The sequence below is a fragment of the Dromiciops gliroides genome, chromosome 4, assembly GCF_019393635.1.
Source record: "Dromiciops gliroides isolate mDroGli1 chromosome 4, mDroGli1.pri, whole genome shotgun sequence".
Classification (NCBI taxonomy): domain Eukaryota; kingdom Metazoa; phylum Chordata; class Mammalia; order Microbiotheria; family Microbiotheriidae; genus Dromiciops; species Dromiciops gliroides.
In genome coordinates, this window is record NC_057864.1 from 237,183,844 (window position 1) to 237,204,472 (window position 20,629).

Genomic DNA, 20,629 nt, shown 5'->3' on the forward strand with positions numbered 1-20,629 from the left:
ACTGCCCCAGACACTTGACAACAGCTGTGTGACCCTGGGCAAGTCACTTAACTTTCATTGCCAAAAAAAAAAAAAAAGAAGTAAATATGTTATTGACTTTAAAATATGGCAAAGATAACACTAAAAAAAAAATGACCAATCCTTTCATTAATATATATGCAAATCTCAAATAAGTCATTAGCTAACAAAACACAGCAATGTATTTTTAAAAATCAAAAGACCCATCATATGATTAGATCAATGGAGAAAAAAATTATTGATAAAATTCCACAATTCATTCACGATGCAATTGCCAAAAAATAATCTAACAATCCATAGGCCAGTAATGATAACCTGTAGTAAAAACTTCCAATAAATAAAATCATGGATTCCAAGGTGAAAGGACTTTAAAAAGAACCTAATCCAGGGGCAGCTAGGTGGCTCAGTGGATAGAGCACTGGCCCTGGATTCAGAAGGACCTGAGTTCAAATCTGGCCTCAGACATTTAACACTTACTAGCTGTGTGACCCTGGGCAAGTCACTTAACCCCAATTGCCTCACTAAAAACAAAAAAAAAAAACCTAATCCAGTGCCTTCATTTTAGACAAGGAAAGCAAGGCTCAGAGAAGCTATCTGATTTGGTCCAGGTTACAGAGATAGAACTCAAGTCCAGGTCTTCTGACTAAATCCAGCACTGTCTTTTCTTTCCTCATTCCCCATTCTCTCCTTTACTCAAGTCTCTTATGGTCCTTTTTCCTTACTAAACTCCACCCTTCCACTTGAGCTCTCAATCTCATCCCCTCAAGTCAATTATGGGAAATTACTTCCTCCCCCCCCCAAAAAATAAATTTATTCTTTCTCTTATCTTTCTATTTTTTTTTTTTTAGTGAGGCAATTGGGGTCAAGTGACTTGCCCAGGGTCACACAGCTAGTAAGTGTTAAGTGTCTGAGACCGGATTTGAACCCAGGTACTCCTGAATCCAGGGTCGGTGTTCTATCCACTGCGCCACCTAGCTGCCCCATTTCCCTTATCTTTAATCTGTCCTTATTCACTAGTTCTCCCTCGAACAAATGCCCTGTCTCTTCCTTTACTTGAGCCTTTACTTGACTTAGTCAACCCCTCTATCTACTGTGCTATACTTTATCTCCATTTTCTTATTCAAACTCTACCACTTAACCAAAGCAGTTCTCTTCTAGGTTACCAACAATCTCTTAATGCTTGAATACCTGGTCTTCAGTCCTCCTCCCACAATTTCTCCCAGTAGTCTTTGACTTTCTCCCCTTTCTCTTTCTTACCAAAATTATTTGATTGCTCCCTCAATAGCCTTTGCTGGATCATCATCACTCTCCTGTGGGCTTCCCTCCACACTCTAATCCGAGGCCTCCTCTCTATATTCTTTCTCTTGAGGGAGTAGCTAGGTGGCACAGTGGATAAAGCACTGGACCTGGATTCAGGAGGACCTGAGTTCAAATCCAACCAGATGCGTCTTTAAAAAGTGACCAAAAATATCTACATAATTTGGCTGAGAGATTATCTCATAGGTATATATCCTATGTAAATCAAAGACAAAATAAAGAACCTACATATCCCAAAATATTCATAGTAGTGATTTTGTTACAGCAAGAAACTGGAAACAAAGTGTGGGATGGCTAAACAAATTGTAATATGAGCATGTAATGGAAAGTTATCCCACTATAAGAAATGGTTACTAAAAAAATCTAATAGAAACCTGGTAAAATGTATATGAAGTGATAGAGTGATATAAGCAGAACTTGAAAAATAAAATATCCAAATGATTACAACAGTGTAAATGGAAAGAATAAAGAAAGGAAATTTAACATTAAGTAATTATGATGACGAAGCTCAGCACCAGAAATGACAAAATGCACTTTTCTCCTTTCAGATGTACATATTGTCAGGTTTGGCTGATATGTTAGCTTTGCTACTTTTTTTCTTTATTTTTTATTCATTATTTCAGGGGATAGCCTTCTGGATAAGAGATAAGGGATATATTCAGAAGTGAAGATAATATAAACGATATAAACAGAAAGAACAATAAAACTAAACATTGTGTAATCATAATAACCCATTTAACTTTAGAGAAGAAAAGAGAAAATGCACCTCCCTCTTTTCTTTAAAGAGGCAACAAACTACAGGGGAAAAAAATGTTGCATATGATATCAAATGCAGCAGATGTGTTAGTTGGCTCTGGTGAACTATTTCTGATGGTTTTTGTTTTTTTTAACTTTTGGAATAATTACTTAGTGGATGAGGTGAGGAGGCACATTTGGAAATGAGTGTGAGGTAAAAATAAAAAGCATCCAAAAAAAGCTTTAAAAGAAGAAAAGGGAGGAGCAGCTAGGTGGGGCAGTGGATAAAGCACTGGCCCTGGAGTTAGGAGGACCTGAGTTCAAATCCAACCTCAGGCACTTGACACTTACTAGCTGCGTGACCTTGGGCAAGTCACTTAATCCTCATTGCCCTGCAAAAAAAAAAAGTGAAACTGGTTTTTGTTTTTTTGAGATTGGGTATCCCTATTTCCCCAGGGCTGGAAATACAGTGGCCATTCACATGTTTGATCTCACTATTGACTGGCCTGAAAGCCAACCTGGGCTAGTTCACTGCTACATCTGAGGCTAGGCCCCTACATCTGAGGACTCATCACACTGGTGCCAACAAGACTTGAGCCTTACTGATTCTCAGAACTCCTGAACTCAAGTAATCAACCAATTTCAACATCTTCTGCAGACCAGACCCAAGTTATTTCTAAAGAAAAAAAATAATAGCTATAATTTCTATAGAGTTTTAGTTTTGTTTTTTGCAGGGCAATGAGGGTTAAGTTACTTGCCCAGGGTCACACAGCTAGTAAGTGTCAAGTGTCTGAAGCCAGATTTGAACTCAGGTCCTCCTGAATCCAAGGCCAGTACTCTATCCACTGCACCACCTAGCTGCCCCATTTCTATAGAGGGTTTTTTTTTTTTTGCTTTTTTTGTTGTTGTTGTTTTGGTTTGTTTTTTTTTTTTTTAGTGAGGCAATTGGGGTTAAGTGACTTGCCCAGTGTCACACAGCTAGTAAGTGTGAATTCATGAATTGAATTCATGGCTTCCTAACTTTAAGGCTGGTGTTCTCTCCTCTTCACCATTTAGCTGTCCAAAATAAATAAAGCTCAAATGCCACCTTTTACAGAAGGCCTTTCCTGACATGCACACCTTCCCCCCTCCCCCACCCAAGCTATTAGTTCTCCATTCTTTTTAAAATCACTTTAGTTTTTTGGGCTTTTTTTGGTGAGGCAATTGGGGTTAAGTGACTTGCCCAGGGTCACACAGCTAGTAAGTGTCAAGTGTCTGAGGCCAGAGATGAACTCAGGTTCTCCTGAATCCAGGGCCAGTGCTCTATCCACTGCGCCACCTAGCTGCTCCCCCTTAAATCACTTTGGTTTTTGTGTACACTTGGTATTTACTTATCTGTGTACATGTATCCCTTCCCAACTCCCCAAGTAGAATCTAAGATAATTGAAGGCAGATACCATTTGGCTTTTGCAAATTTTGGCTATTTTAAAAACGTTTGCTGAAATGAATTCACACCTTCTTATTCAATTCCCTCATATCCAAACCCTCTGTCATCAAAAAAGGCCAAAGTCTATGTTTCAAAGAAAAGGCCAGTGAGGTTATCATTTCCAACTCCCTTAGTGAATTGTACATCAAGTAGTGAATAAAGCTAAACCAAATACTATCATAGAATATACAAATTACTTTGTGTCCCTACCTAAGGATCACAAGAAAGAGCTAACAGTATCTCTGGCAAGAGAGAAGAAACTCCAATCTAGCTAAGACCTGTTAGAAACAAAATAACCATTCCATTTTCTTGGAAAGGATAAAGGATAAAGGTAGGGGTTTGGGTTAGGGGTTCTTAAAAATTCCTCTTTAAAGAATTACACCCTCTTGCACACAAATCCAATTAGAATAAAATAATGATTTATTTAGGGTGCTAGGGAAAGGAAATCAAGAGAGAAATCCTTGGACTTCTGGGAGAAGGCAAGGCACAGAGGCATGGCTCTGACATCTTCTCAAGGAGACAGGCAAATACTTTTATAGAGGACTGATGGAGTGATCATCTGACTGGAAAGTTCTCTTATTGGAGGAGGACCATCCCCTTCTGGTGGTGGCTGGGGGAAGTTGGGTGAGGAGCACCTCCCGATCTCTTAAGCCATCTCTGTCCTCCTCATGCCACAAAGGAAGCTGGAATGAAGGGTGGGGGTCCTGGAGCTAACTCAGTCCTGATCCAGTGCCACTTATCTCTTTAGGTGTGTCTGTCCTTTGGTTAAGTTTCTCAGGGAGAGGGTTCTTTTGATTTACCCCACAAAACTTCTGGGATACCCAGGTTCATTCAAATGAGGTAGCCAGGTCCATAACAGAATCATGAAAGTAGATCATCTTTGCCTTAAAGCTCCCAAAGTACTGGGCAAGAAGTGTACACACACACACACACACAATGGGGAACAATAAATCAAAAAGAAGCCAGGAGCGCCTCTTCTTCCCAAGCCCAGGGGACCACAACAAACATCACTACCTGGGATCCAGATTCTTTCACAGCAAATGGGACTCTAAAATGGAAATCAGGACAAGGGTTTAGTTTTAAGTTCTCCCTGACTGCTCCAATTTTTTTGGGTTTTTTTTGAATGACATTCAGCTCCTTTGGGGAAGAAGTAGCCAAGAACAGCCCCAGTCCTTTCTAAGATCAAGAGCAACATGGCTTGGATACTGAAAGCAAAAGGTGCAACTCTTGATGTGCTCATGGCAGTTTCTGAGTTGTAAAACTGTGATGTAGGGGCCAGGGAAAAATGAATTCAGATCTCTGTTCCTGATGACTGTTTTTGGGGGGTGGGGGTGGGGTGGGGCAACAAGGGTTAAGTGACTTGCCCCAGGGTCACACAGCTAGTAAGTGTCAAGTGTCAGGTTGAATTTGAACTCAGGTCCTCCTGGATCCAGGGCCAGTGCTTTATCCCCTTCATCACCTACCTGCCCCTTCCTGATGTACTATGAAATCTGGAGTAACTCACTGTCTCTGCTCCAATCACATCATTTAATGAAAAAACTGAAGTTGTCTGCTTCAGTTTATGGGGGAATCATCTTTCTACAATAAGACTGTTTAGGTAAAAATGAAAATGATAATATGGCCCACTGGAAAGAATACAGAACAGATTTGGGCCCTCTTCTGGCTTCACTACTGAACACTGTAACTATCTGACCTTAAGTCACTTAATTTCTGAAAGTATCAGGATCCTGTTACAATCCTTTGAGTTCTAAATCTAGCTGCGATAATATGGTAGCAAGTACTTGTCCTATGCTACTCCATAGGGCTCATAAAAATCACAAGATTTAAGAGAGAAAAACAAGGGAAATACTGACTGCTATATACACACATAGGTAGCTTAATGATTCACAAACCAATTGTTTAAAAAAATTGAATTGGTATAAACTTGGGAAGAGGAAAAGTCCTTTGAGGATTTATTTAAGAGTAGGAAAATTAGACTTCATCCTCCTATCTATACTCTAGGGACATTTAATAGGAAATGCTTTGGTAATGGGAAAAAGGAGAAATAGGCTAGAAGATGTTTTATGGGGTCTCAGGTTCAAAAAGAGTACTGATTTTGGAGTCGGACCTAGTGCTGAACAATTAATTTTCTGGACCACAGCTTGCTCATTTGAAAAATATACCAGTTGAACTTAATAATCAATAAAGTCTCTTCTAGATCTAAATCTAGGATCTATGTTCCTATCGATGATACCTTTCTATAAATTCTACCTTCTACTTCCACTCCTGTAGAGATCAGTCCTGCCTCATCACTTTTATTCTCAAGCGTTTGGGTCAAAGCTTCCTTCCAGAGTTAGTACCTCCTCACTACTTTCTGTATATCATATCCCCACCACATTCCTAATGGCCACATTAGAAGGTCACAAACTACACAAGCCTCAAACTGCTTTTCCCGGAATCTAAAAGCCTCAAAGCTAGTAATGCCTGAACACCTCCTGAAACGAGAACCCCTTAAACTCGGTTAAGTTCTGCTCCAAGAAGAAACTTTTCTCCATTCACCACTTCCAAAATATAGTTATCAAATATATCAAAATATAGTTATCAAAAAATAGTTATCAAAATGGAATGAATCAGGTGACTGGAGTTCTAAAATCTAGTTGTGAGACTATTTCTGAGCCTGCTTTCTTAACCTGTAAAGTGGAGGTTAAATTTAGATTAGTTTACATTGTTATACATGTTACGGTTATCATTTTTCCAGGGGAGCTTAAACCCGAGAGACAAAAAGGTAGTTTTCTTTCAACTGGTGCCTTCACTCTGGTGCTAGTCCTAAAGCCAACCTGGAGAAGATTCAGGTGCAATCCTAAATGAAAGGGTCAAAAGGAAGAAGTTAAGTAGTCATCATTTAACCTCACAGGAACTATGGAAACACTCGGAATATGCACAAAATGGGTATCAGGCAGCAGAGTAGCAGAGCTGTGGTCAAAAGAGCTTAGAGGCCCAGTTGGTTTATTTAAACCCGCATACACATACTCTCACACACACACACACACACACACACACACACACACACACACACGTTCCTAGGAACCAGAAAGTGAAGTCCTTCAGGGCACCAGGAAATACGTATGATTGAATAGTTCATTAGAAAACAGAACAAAAGCACTAATTGATTATCATTGCCTGGGGCGGGGGGTGTGTGGAAAGAAGGCTGGCTCTTTTCCACTTTTCGGTCTCGTAAGGGTGCATCCAAAAGGCTTCGGGTTTTGGTTACAAAAGGAGGGATTTAGTTGCGACAACACTATGCCCCCCCCCCAAAAAAAAAGGAAAGAAAAAGAAGAGTCGGGTTCCCCAGAATGAGTCTGTCTTCCTTCTACTGCTCCCCACCCCTGCCAAGATCGCAGTAGGGCACTGCAGGGGAGTGGCCAGGAACCACAGGCAGCAGCATTCAGGCGGATACCGGTGTCCCCAGGGCTGCGGACTCACCCACCTCACGCGCACAGTCGAAAAATTCTTCCGGTTACTCGGGAAAGCGCGGTGCCAACCCTCTCTAGTCCAGTGCCGCGCCCCGTACAGAGTCCTAGCCCCTAATGTGGGGGCCGGACCAGGAGCACGCAGCCTCCTGCAGCAGGAGGAGGGATTAAATAAGGACCCCATTTCCCCCCTCCCCCAAAGAGAGGCAAGGTGGAAGGACCAAGAGCGTCCACGCCGCCCTAGAGGTCACGCCCGCCTACGCCCGAATACACTTTCTGACGGGGCCAGAGGGGTCCACAGGTACCCGAGGCCATCAAGCAACAGATTGTGAAGCCGGATCATTTAAAACTACGATTCCCAAAATCCCCCAGGCTGCGCCTCTTCCTCCTGGCTTTGTTGTTCGACGAGAGGAAAGGCAAGACCGATCTAGAAGCTTTCGGGGAAATGAACTGAATCCCAGAGCTGAAGTGGGAGGGTTTTTTAGGCATATGGGAACTGTGTGCCCTCCTGGCGCTTTCGTTCTACCACATCCCTGGATAAAAAAGTGTACACGGGGTTCTAAGCTCCGGCCGGCTCCGCAGAAGCCCCAGAGCGTTACTAGCTAGGAAAACAAAACCCCAAACTCTCAGATCTCTCAGACCTTAGTCCCATTGGAACAAGATGAAGCTAACAACTTGTGTTTAAATAACTTAAGATAATAGGCATTGTAGTTGCACTTTATACTTAAGGGAAACGGAGATTCAGAATGTTAAATGTCACACCAATGGGTGTCGCTGACCAGCCTGTCCTAGGTTCTTTCTACTGCTTCCTCTTTGGAAAGAGGCGGCTTTGAATCCCTCCTACGCTTCTCTGTCTCTTCCCTAGGGTGTTAGGTGTGCTTTATTTTGGGTGGGTATTTCTACTGTTCCAATTCCTTCCTCTTAACAATATGTCCTCTCACAAACTATTTGCATCTTTTTCAAAACTCTCAGATGAGACTACAGTTCGTCTTTTGGCACAAAGATTTGGATGAGCCAAACCACTCTTGGGGTAAAAGGGAATGATTGTCCGTCTTAACCGCAAATCCCAGAATGTCTGCCGGTAAATGATTTGCCTGTGATCTAACAGGTGGAATTTGAATCCATACCTAGAGCAGAAATCGTCTCTAAGAGGGAGAACATTTTAATGTAGTTTTATTTATCCTGTATACACATACATACATATCTGTTTGCATATTGTTTCCCGATTAAACTGTAAGTTCCTTGAAGTCAGGGACTATTTTTTCCTTCGTTTTGTATTTCCAGCACTAAGCATTGTACCTTAATAGAGCACTTAATAGAGGCTTAATAAATGTTGATTGATTGATTGATTCTACTACCAAGTTAGTATAACTCCAGAAATTCAGAGGCTGGATACTCACAGAAAGAAGCAGGCTCAAAGACTGTTTATGCTGGAACAATTGGTGATCTTTCTGCCTAAAGCCATTAGGAATTAGATGGGAGGATGAAATTTCTTTTTTTTTTTTATTTTTAGTGAGGCAATTTGGGTTAAGTGACTTGCCCAGGGTCACACAGCTAGTAAGTGTTAAGTGTCTGAGGCCAGATTTGAACTCAGGTACTCCTGACTCCAGGGCCGGTGCTCTTTCCACTGCGCCACCTAGCTGCCCCTGAGTATGAAATTTCTAAAAGCAAGGTGCAGGACTGAAGATTGTACTGAAAAGAGTTTATTTAACATTCATTAAATGATTACATTTTATGAGGTATTTTCAAGTGGTCTGGCCAGACATGAGGTAGCTGTGGCTTCAAACCCTGTAGGAGTTCAGTCATTTCACCTCACTAGAACTCAGTTTCCTAATCTGTTAATTGAGAGAGTCTATAAATATGCACTACAGATACTGTCTTAGGGAGAAAAGTGAGAAAATTTATGAAGAACATTAAAAGATCAAATAGGAAGAACTGAATGGAATGAGTACTGATGATTTTCTAACTGCAGCTTTAAGATATATGACAAGTTACCTGATGAGATTTTTGACCTGTAAATAATTCCTATATCCCTTCACCATGACCCCTCTACCAATGTCAGTTGTTAGGTTTCTCTCCTCTGGGCTCAGGTTAATGACTGCCAAGAACATCCTCTTTCTAGGTTATTTAGACAGAACACCAGACTTGGAATCAGGAAGACCTGAGTTCAAATCCAACCCCAAGCACTTATTGTGTTACCCTGTATACTTCAGTTTCCTCATCTGTAAAACGAGCTGGATACGTGTTATGGGTGAGAGGTGGTGGTCCTTACGTATTCCTCAATAAAGAATTACATTCTCGAACACAGTCCAGTTAGAATTAAAATAGTCTTTTATTTGTTGAGCTAGGAAAGTGACCTAGAGGAAGGCCAGAGACTTTCAAAAGACAGTGGAACAGGCAAGGCTTTTTACAGAGGATAGATGGGGGGGTACCACTTGAAAACTGAAAAGTTCTTTTTTGGGGGTAGGGTGGAGAAAGCTTAGATGCTTGTCATATTCCTGAGAGTAGAGGGGGATTTTTTGAAATGCTGATCCTGACCTTTGGTGTTATCTCCGGTTTGTAGAAACACCCAAACCAACATTCCTGCTATAAACCCTTTTTCTCCATTTACTTTCTTGGCATGTCTGTCCTGCTATCTGGCCATCTTTGAGTCCATTTTCTCACAGGAGAAGCCCCCTCTAATTGATTCCAAGCCCATGTCATTCTAAGCCTATGTCAATAGGGAAATGGCAAGCCACCACAGTATCTTTGCCAAGAAAACCCCAATTGGGGTTCACAAAGAGTCAGACTGAAATGACTGAACAATAACAGCTACAACAAATATTTACAAGCATACAACTAGCTTTTATAAGTTGCTCTTCTATCCTCAACACCATTGGAGAAGGATCAAGTCTGCTGCCACTCTTGTTGTGTTGAAGTCAGAGTCCCCCATGGAGCCTGAGAAGCTTAGGGAACTCTTCATTGGAGGCCTGAGCTTTGAGACAATGGTGGAGAGACTGAGGAGCCTTTTTGAGCAATTGGGCACACTTACAGACTGTGTAATGAGGGATCCTAAAACCAAACATTCCAGGGGCTTTGGTTTTGTTACCTATGCCACAGTGGTAGATGTAGCCATGATGCAAGACCTCACAAAGTTGATGGCAGAGTTGTTGAACCAAAGAGAGCTGTTTCCAGAGAGGACTCTCAGAGGCCAGGTGTCCATTTAACTGTGAAAAAGATCTTTGTTCATGGCATTAAGGAAGATACTGAGGAGCATCACTTAAGAGACTATTTAGAACAATATGGAAAAACTGAAGTGATTGAAATAATGACTGACTGAAACAGTGGCAAAAAGAGGGCCTTTTGCTTTTGTTACTTTCAATGACCATGATTCTGTGGATAAGATTGTCATTTCAAAAATACCATACTGTGAATGGCCACAACTTTAAGGAAAGCCCTGTCTAAACAAGAAATGGCCAGTGTTTCATCTAGTCAAAGAGGCCAAAGTGATTCTGGAAACTTTGGTGGTGACTGTGGAGGTGGCTTTGGTGAAAATGATGACTTTGGTTGTGGTGGTTTTGTTGACAGTCAAGGTGATAGAGGATATGGTAGAAGTGGAGATGGCTATAATGGATTTGGAAATAATGGAAGAAACTTTGGAGGTAGTGGAAGCTACAATGATTTTGGCAACTACAACAATCAATCTTCAAACTTTGGTCCCATGAAGGGAAGAAATTTTGGAGGCAGGAGCTCAGGCACTTAATGGTGGAGGCAAATATTTTGTCAAACCACATAACCAAGGTGGCTATGGTGGTTTCAGTAGTAGCAGTAGTAACAGCAGTGGCAGATTTTAATTGCTGTTAGGAAACAAAGCTTAGCAGGAGAGGAGAGCCAGAGAAGTGACAGGGAAGCTACAGGTTACAACAGATTTGTGAACTGTGGTGGCAGGGCCAAGCTACTACAAGAAGATATAATTTAGACAATACTTTTTGTGTCTGGACAAAAAAACACCAGGCCTAATTATGACTAATTGTATAACAGGTTATTTTAGGTTCTGTTCTGTGGAAAATGTAAAGCATTCCATCAAAGAGTTTTTAATGTAGATTTTTTTTGTACCCATACTGTTGATTGCTAAATGTAAGAGTTTGATCATGATGCTGAATAAATGTGTCTTTTAAAAAAAAGACATATTTGTATTTGAAAGAATGTAAAAAAGCCTTCCTATATTCACCAAATGGGAAATTCCAGTATTATTTTCTGACAGTACTACTGATGGAGAGGGGGGGTTAATTAATCAGATTGATTGTCAGGCGTCACAAAGAATTACAAGACTCAGAGACTCAGTTTCCCATTTTATTGCAATAATGTGAGTGACCACAGGGAGAGCACCCAAAGGAGAAAGGTGTCTCTCAAATAGGGGGATGAAAATGGTTATATTTATAATTAGAAAATAAATGATCATCTCCTCATTATCATAATCTCCACTTTAGGGAGGTTCAGGGGAGAGCCTATCCTAATTTGGAGTTCCTGGGGCTTTAAGCCAACCCCCAAGGCGAGTATCTTTTTCTGTGGAGGTGTGTTTTGGGGGTTTAAGGGTCATAAGGTGAACTGGGGACAAATTTGATCTTTTCTGCGCATGTTACCTCAACTTTTCAAGGTCAGAGTGTCCTTGTGTTTTTCATTCTCAGGCCTCTATAGCCTGTCTCCTTATGTTTTTGTTGGAGTTAAGGTCTCTATAATCTGCCTTTTTATGTTTTTGTTATGAGTAGTGATTAATGGAGGTAATTAATAGGAGTCAGACCTCCAGGTGCCAGTTAACAAAAACCTAGGCCCTGACTTTGATGAGGGCCCAAGTCTTAAATTATCCACTAATCCCTTTCAGAACTGGGGTCTGAATCCCTCTTGGAGCTCAGATCTAAATTAGAGCTGGGGTCTTAGGTTTGTCTGTTAACCCCTCCTACATTACTACCATTGTTAGTTCCCTCAAAAGAAAATTTTCTGAGAAGTTTTCACATTCATTACTGAATCAAATGTTTATTAATGGCATATTAGTATGCTACAATGGAGTAAAGGCCATATGGCCTTGTTGAATATCACAGGTACTATGAAGTACTATGTTAGCTGTTTTTTGAAGCCTGCAGAAAAGCAACATTTCACAACCAGGTTGGGCATGAACTACATGATTTGGCTACTAGGTAGCACTGTCCTTAACCCACCAACCAAGTGGTTTCCTCAGACTGTACCCATTGTGCTTGTGCAGACCTCGAAGGCCTCAATATTTCCATTGCTTAGCAAAGCATTACAAATGTATCCTTCCCTACCACCCTCAAAATAGTATGCTAGTCCTCATTGCCTGAGGAGCAGATATATTACCTTTCTTGTCTTAGGTGGTTTTTTTTTTGGGGGGGGCAATGAGGGTTAAGTGACTTTCCCAAGGTCACGCAGCTAGTAAGTATCAAGTGTCTGAGGCTAGATTTGAACTCAGGACCTCTTGAATCCAAGGCCCATGCTTTATCCACTGTGCCACCTAGCTGCCCCAGGTATATTACCTTTCTGATCCTCCTCCAGGCTTCTCCAGTGCCCTTAAGGGGTTGAAGGAGGGTGAATCTTTCATTTCTGCCATTGGCCTAACCCCCCACTGATTGTATTGTGCTCAATTTTAGGGGTTCAAGCACCTCAGTTCCATTTAACCACTTAAAGTCAGATTAGTTTTTACAAAGGAAGAATTTGGATAGGCAGAGACAAGAATGAAAGACAGGGGCAGCTAGGTGGTGTAGTGGTTAAAACACTGGCCCTGGATTCAGGAGGACCTGAGTTCAAATTTGGCCTCAGACACTTGACTCTAGCTGTGTGACCCTGGACAAATCACTTAATCCCAATTGCCTCACAAAAAAAATCCCCCAAAAAACCCCAACAATAAACAAAAGGAAAAACATGTAAAGCCCTTTGCAAACCTTAAAGCATTATTATTATTTTTAGTTTTACCAATGTCAAACCTGTATAAAAATTAGAACAAGATAATCAGTAAAATAAGTAAATTAAGGGTCAAAGAATAGCAATTTATAACAATGCACTGTATTACTAAAACAGGGAAGTTCAGGGAGGTGGGGTTACAAACAGGGATCATATACACTCAGGATGGGCAGCTAGGAACAGAGGGGTAGTTCACAAGTTATTTATTGCAAAGTGATAGCACATTCCTAGAAAAGCAGATCTCTTTGAGTCACCTGTAGCGTCATTAGAATTGCTGAACTGCAGGAAGGGAGGAGTTGCAGAAGTGTCCTTGGAGCTCTCCCTTTCTGGGAACAGAGACAGTTAGAAACTGTTGGCCAGAGCAGACATTCTCAGGAGTGCTTGGTGGTAGGGGATGAATAGACATTGCTAGTCAGAACGGAGTATTGCTCCCAGAGGTTTTTTTGGGGGGGTGGGGTGGGGAGGGGTTAGGGCTTGGTACTAATATTTAGCTTTCTTTGTAATCCTGTGTTTCGTTTTATACATTTAAAAACATTACTCCCAGAAAGGGAGTAATTCCACCAACCATAAACACATAGCAATCTTTGTCTCTGCTTTTTTCATATTAGGTGTATCTTGAGTTGGAAGTGTTCAGGTGACCTTGTGAGTTCCAAATGGTAAGAAGATCCTAGAAGGACTTTGAGAAGGCATTTGTGGTGTTTCCAAAGTGATGTGGTGATTTAAGTGAATTAAGGTGATCAAATTGATTGTGAGTCACCCCAAAAGAATTACAAGACTCGGTGACTCAGTTTCCCAAGTTTTATTGAAAGACTGTTGACCACAGGGAGAGAACCAGAAAAATGGAATGGTATCTCTTGAATAGGGAAAGAAAAGATAGTTATATTTATAGGATGGATAAATTGATTATCAGTCTCATTATAATAATCTCCCCCTTAGGGAGGTACAAGGGAGGGCCTACCCTAATTTGGAGTTTCTGGGAACCTAACCCAACCCCCAAGGTGGTAACTTTTTCTGTGGAGGTGCGTTTTGGGGGTTTACATGTCATAAGGTGAGCTGGGGACAAATTTGGCCTTTTCTGTGCATGTCTCCTCAGCTTGCCAAGGTCAGAGTGTCCCTATGTTTTTCATTCCCAGGCCTAGTTTCTGGGTATTAACATTTATCAATTAGGGTTTCTATAGCCTGTCTCTTTATGTTTTTGTTGTAGTTAAGGTCTCTATGACCTGCCTCTTTATGTTTTTGCTATGAGTGGTGATTAATGGAGGTAATTAATAGGAGCAGATTTCCAGGTACCAGTTAACAAGAACCTAGGCCCTGACTTATATTGATGAAGGCCCAAGTCTTAAGTTATCCATTAATCCCTTTCACAACTGGGGTCTGTAAGTTATAGCCCCTCTTGGAGCTCAGATCTAAATTAGAACTCAGGTCTTAGGTTTTTCTGTTAACCCTTTTTTTTACCTCCTACATCAAAAGTAGATGGGCTTACAGGAGGAAAAACATCTACTCTAGAGTATTCTTTTGTCTACTCTTATCTATAGAACACTCCAATTTCTCTTTACTGCTTACTTTGATTTTTTTTTTTTGTGGGGGAGTGGGGGTTAAGTGACTTGCCCAGGGTCACACAGCTAGTAAGTGTCAAGGGTCTGAGGCCGGATTTGAACTCAGGTACTCCTGAATTCAGGGCCAGTGCTTTATCCACTGCGCCACCTAGCCGCCCCACTTACTTTGATTTTTAAAAAAATTACAAGTTATTTGGGATGGTCTTTTGAAAGCTGTCTCTCACATGTAACATGAAAAAGTGAATTCATTCAAGTCTCACATGTAGCATGGGGGTGTTGATGTATGATTCAAAGGCAAGCAGGATATAGATCTCTAGCCTCTTCTCCCCATAACTTTCTCCAAGGGAGATTTTCATTCATTCCTGCCAGAAGGGAGAGCAGTAGATTGGAATCAGAAATTTGGTCACTCTACTATCCTCAGAGTGAGAGGATACTAGGCTTGAATTACATCTATCTGTTCCCCTAAATATTTATTAGTCTAGGGGATATGGTTTTCAGGTTCACGCTAAATTTCTGATTGCTGTTTCATTAGTGGGGGAAGCAGGACCCCAAATTCTATATCTATATCTTTCCCATCAAATACTAGTTCACAATGAATGTACATAGCAATTAGCAAATAAATCTCCAAATTGAAAGCAGAACTAGAAATCAGAAAAATCATACATATGAGAATATATACCAGACAATAGAGTGAATGAGTGAGGTCAACCAAAAGAGAGAGTCCTAAATTTCACCCAAGGGGAAGTTCTCCAAAGTCTCTTAGTGTAGCATGCTAGGGATAGGACCTTGAAAGAGAATGCCAGCTGATCCCATCTAATCTCAGTTTCTTCCCATAACATTTCTTTCAGCAACCTGAAGTGGGGTTGCATCATCCATCTTCTCTCTTTTTTTGGTGGTGGTGGTGGGGGGCAATGAGGCTTAAGTGACTTGCCCAGGGTCACACAGCTAGTAAGGGTCAAGTGTTTGAGGCCAGATTTGAACTCAGGTCCTTCTGAATCCAGGACCAGTGTTTTATCCACTGTGCCACCTAGCTGCCCCCATCTTCTCTCTTGAAGCTAGAAACCAGCATTACCTGAAACAACTGCAGCACCCAAGGCTTTTCACCTGGAAGAAAGTGCAAAGACTTGAAGAAACTGGAAGACTAGAGGTTTCCCATTCTGCCAACTCTGCCTGACCCCTTACAAAGGTGCAGGACATTGATCTCAACCAATGAAGAGACAGTCTCATACTTAAGGACTTTGGAACTCAGGTTTCATATGTAGATAGTTAGTGTTTGGTGGGAAGAAGCTAAGCTGGGGATGGCCTAAGCACTTTTCTCCCCTTGAGAAAAATCAGGAAAAATGCCTTTTGTTAGGAATCTATCATATCCCAAGAATACAGATATTTGATGTGTAAAATAGATATAATTCTACCCTCTTACCCTCTTGGAGACAGGAAAGTGAAGGAGAGTTTGCTGAGCCCCAGCAGTCTTGAATCCTGCCTGCCCCAGTCCACCAAAAGACATACTGGCAATGTGGCATAGCTCTTCTCCTACTCATCCCCCTTGGAGATAGAGTGAGCCAAATCTCAAATCAGATATTTATCCATTACACACACAGGCTTATTATGTATATATAAGATGTAGATATATCTCCGCATTAGATGGCCAACCACACAGATATTCTACTGCTTCATCTCTTAACTCTGGGCATTTTCACTGACCGTTGCCCATGCCTGGAATACCATCTTCCCTCATCTGTGCCTCCTGGCTTCACTAGCTTCCTTCGAATTCCAAACAAAATCCCACCTTTATCTGACTTTCCTGATCCCCTTAATTCTAGTGCTGGCCTTCTGTTGATTATTTATAATTTTTCCTATATATAGCTTATTTGTACATGGTTGTTTTCATGTTGTGACCCCTCATTAGACTGAGAGCAGGGTCTGACTGTTTTTCGTCTTTTTGTATCCTAGGAGCTTAGCACAGTGTGGCACATAGTAAGTGCTTAATACACTTTTATTGATTAGTGACTAACTTGAAAGGCTACAGATATTTATTGGAGGATATACAGGATCAGCTGGAAATCAGTAGCCCCAGTGTCCAGTCTTTCCAGCCCTGAAATGGCAGCTCCGTCAACTTCCTCTATTCTGTGAGGCTCCATAGATGTAAAATATGCTTAGTGCCTTGTACAATGATCCTAGTCCAATGAGGAGAGGTAAAAATCGCAATTTCCCTTTTGTTCTAGAAGACCAGAACACATTTACTATTATTAATTCATAAGCTTTGAACTCTAAGAAAGAAGAGCAAAGTATATTTATCCCCTTCAACTCTCCAAATAGGAGGTGGCATAGTAGTCAATAAATGTGGTCTCAGACTTAGTGTATGATTTATCTCTCCTGAGATAAGAAGACTCTAGTGTCTGTGAGGACCAGGAAAAGCTTCATATAGAAGGTGTAACCAGCAGAGTTTTGAAAGAAATAAGAGATTTTAAGAGGTGTTAAGTTCATGTCAGGAGATGGTGTACCTACCTTTTTTTTTTTTTTTTGGTGAAGCAATTGGGAATAAGTGACTTGCCCAGGGTCACACAGCTAGTAAGTGTTAAGTGTCTGAGGTCGGATTTGAACTCAGGTCCTCCTGAATCCAGGGCTGGTACTCTATCCACTGTGCCACCTAGCTGCCCCTATACCTACCATTTTTGAGCAAAAGCAAGTAAGCCAGTTTGACCAGACCATAGAGTAGGAAGAGAAGTTATGTATAAGATTGAAAAAAATAATAAATTGGACCTAGGTCATGAAAGGCTTTAATAGTGAAATATAGCTTGTAGCTAGAGGCAAATAGAGAGTTGCCATTTATTGAATAGAGGAGTGTCATGATCAGACCTACACTTTAGGAAAATGATTTTGATAGTTGTGTGGAAGATGGCTCTGGTAAGGGAGAACCTTGAGGTAGGAAGAGCAAATAGGATGATATTGCAACAATTCAGGTGATGAGGGTCTGAACTAGGGTGGTGGAGTAGAGAAAAGCAGAGAGGGGGGAAAAGACATGTAATAGCTGTGGAGGAAGGAGTGAGAAGATTTGGCAAGTGATTGGATAAGTAAGGTGAATGTGAATGAGGAGTCAAGAGGATGATACTGAGGTCTGTGAACCTGTGTAACAGAGAGGAGGATGTTGTCCTTGAAAGAAACAGGAAGTTATATCAATTGTGTACACAAAAGCATATTATCGATTGATTTCTATAATGGGCTGTTTTGGGGAGAAAAGAAGAAAATTTTCATGGAAATCGATTTGAAAATACTAGAGAATATTTTTTGTTCTCCTTTTTTTTTACATTTAAGGGGAAAGAGATTTTCAAAAAATGTTGGACATCTTGAGTGTGCAGCATTTGGTAGATGATGACAAAATGAATTCCAAGTTAGTTTACTATTTCACAGTGACTTGGCAGGGGAGATATGGTGATCACAGAGACTGTTCTCTCAGGGCAAAGTTTCCACCTTACAGACTGGGTGGTGGTGATCTCTGCATGATTTGTGAAAGTGACAACTGTTTTTGGTAAGTGACATAGCTGTTATTTCTTTTAATTAAAAAAAAGATTTATTAGGGGCAGCTAGGTGGCGCAGTGGATAAAGCACGGGCCCTGGATTCAGGAGGACCTGAGTTCAAATCCAGCCTCAGACACTTGGCACTTGCTAACTGTGTGACCCTGGGCAAGTCACTTAACCCTCATTGCCCTGCCAAAAAAAAAAAAAGATTTATTGAAGCCTTTAATTTCTCTCAATATAATCTATACTTCCTCTTCATATACACACTTCTAATGAAGAAAAATAATTAAGAAAAACTGGCCAGCTACATCTATATACAATATTCCATGTCCACAGTCCTTTACCTCTCTACCCAGAGAAGGGAGATATGTTTCATAATCTATTCTAATAAACCAAAATTGGTCATTACAATTAATCAATTTGGCTGCTTTTTGGTGTATTACCTGTATTATTGTGGCCATTGTGCATGTTTTTTTTCCTGCTGCTTCTTACTTCTTTCCACTTAAGTTTGATTAAGACTTCTCATGTTTCTTTGTATCTCTTATACATATTGTTATTTACAGATAACCTGCTAAGAAAAAAGAGAAGAAAAGTAAATTGACAATCTCAAAGATTAAAAAGGAGAACTCAAAACAAATGAAGAGAAAATAAAGGAAACTATTCAAAATTTTTTCTAATTACATGCTTTGTTATAAAAAATTAATCAAACTGATAATGAATGGAAAATGTAAAAAATGCTCAGATTATCAAAACAATAAATAGAGAATATAATTAATTCTATCTCAGAAAAAAAGAAATTGAAAAAGCCATAAATGAACTCCAAAGGAAAATGATTCAGGACCTAAACTTTTTTTCTGAGATAGAAATTGAAAAAGCCATAAATGAACTCCAAAGGAAAATGATTCAGGACCTAAACTACTTGCAAAAACAGAAATAGAGAACTAAGACAGAAAGAGATAAGTGAGAGAAAGAAAGCTATATACCAATGTCTCTAATGAATACTGATACAAAAGTACTGAATAAAATGTTTACCAAGAGGTTACAGAAGGATATTAAAAATATTATAGGGCAGCTAGGTGGTGCAGCAGATAGAGCACCAGCCCTGAAGTCAGTAGGACCTGAGTTCAAATGCGGCCTCAGACACATAACACTAGCTGTATGACCCTAGGCAAGTCACTTATAATCCTATGCATTTGGCTTTATGCATATAGGTTCAAACTATCAAAAGGTTCCTTTAGAGAACTAGACAAAATTATAACGAAATGTTCATGCAAAGGAACAAAAGGTGAAGAATCTTAAGGGAAAGGATGGGGGGGGGGGAAGTAAGACAGAAGGGGGACTAGCAGTACCAGATCTCAAATAATACTAGCAACAATGATCATCTAACCCATTTAAAATTGGTTGAAAAATAGGATAATGGAGTAGTGGAACAGATTTTAAGCACACAAGATTCAAAACAACTGAATGCAAAGAATATCAGTTACTGGGTAAGGACTGGGGTAATATAACAAAAACTGCTGGAAAAAATGGGAAGCAGTCTGGAAGCAATTAGGCTTAGATCAGCATCTCACACCATACATGCCACACACAATAAGCTGCAAATGGATACTTGACGTGTGTGTGTGTGTGTGTGTGTGTGTGTGTGTGTGTGTGTGCAACAAATTAGAAGAGTAGGGAAAGGGATATCTTTTACTACTATAGATAGGGGAAGAACTTTTGATCAACTCAGGATACAAAAGATCACAAGAAATAAAATGAACAATTTTGGTTACATAAAATTGAAAAGGTTTTGTACAAAACCAGTGTGGTTAAAATGAGAAGAGAATGAGTTAACTAGGAAACAATCTTTGCTACAAACTTCTCTGATAAAGATATATAGATATAGACATATGCACATTTATAAGAACAGGTTGTTTTTCAGTTGTGTTTGACTCTTCAGACACTTTTGGACTGTTTTTTCTTGAGAAATATACTTAAGTACTCTGCCATTTCCTTCTCCAGATCATTTTACAGAGGAAGAACTGAGGCAAACAGGGTTAAGTGACTTGCCCAGAGTACCATAGTTAGTAAGGGTCTGTGAGGTCAGATTTGAACTCAGGAAGAAAAAAGTCTTTCTGACTCCAGGCCTGGCACTCTATTCACTTTGCCACCTAGCTGCCTAAAGAACAAGAACTATCCCCAAATAGGCCGCTTTTGGACTATTTGGTTCAATAATCTGAAAAGGCAATTCTCAAAGGAATAAATCCAAGCTATCAAAAAACATATAAAAATACTCCAAGTCATTAATAGGAAAACGCAAATTTAAAGAGTCTCATACCCATCAAATTGTGCAAAATAACTCCTAATCATTGCATCTCCATTAGTGGTATATTCACTCTTTTCATTTTTGGTACTAGTGATTTGGTTTTCTCCTTTCTCTTTTTTAATCATGTTAACCTATGGTTCATCTTTTTTATTGCTTTTTTCATAAAGCCAGTTCCTAGTTTTATATATTAAGTGAATGATTTTCTTAATTTTTAGAATTCCTAATTTGTGGTTTAATTGGGGATTCGTTCACTTTCTAGTTTTTAAAATTGCATGCCCAATTCATTGGTCTGCTCTTTAATTCCTTTTTTTTTGCA

At 40.2% G+C, this 20,629-nt stretch overlaps 1 protein-coding gene and 1 pseudogene across 2 annotated transcripts in view; one reads left to right on the forward strand and one right to left on the reverse strand.

Annotated features, from left to right (window-relative positions):
• LOC122752962 (zinc finger protein 286A-like) overlaps window positions 1-7,366 on the reverse strand; it is a 105,499-nt gene extending 98,133 nt beyond the window's left edge. The window contains exon 1 of one of the 2 annotated variants that reach the window (XR_006356227.1): window positions 7,002-7,023. Coding sequence is in view for 1 of the 2 variants with exons in the window: in XM_043999991.1 (XP_043855926.1) it covers window positions 7,002-7,168 (167 nt within the window). In the remaining variant the exon portion in view is untranslated. Of the gene's footprint in view, window positions 1-7,001 lie in introns of both variants that reach the window. The other variant, XM_043999991.1, reaches the window with a different exon arrangement.
• A 2,659-nt stretch (window positions 7,367-10,025) lies between these two features.
• Window positions 10,026-10,917, forward strand: LOC122725520 (annotated as a pseudogene).
• Window positions 10,918-20,629: the final 9,712 nt, after the last annotated feature.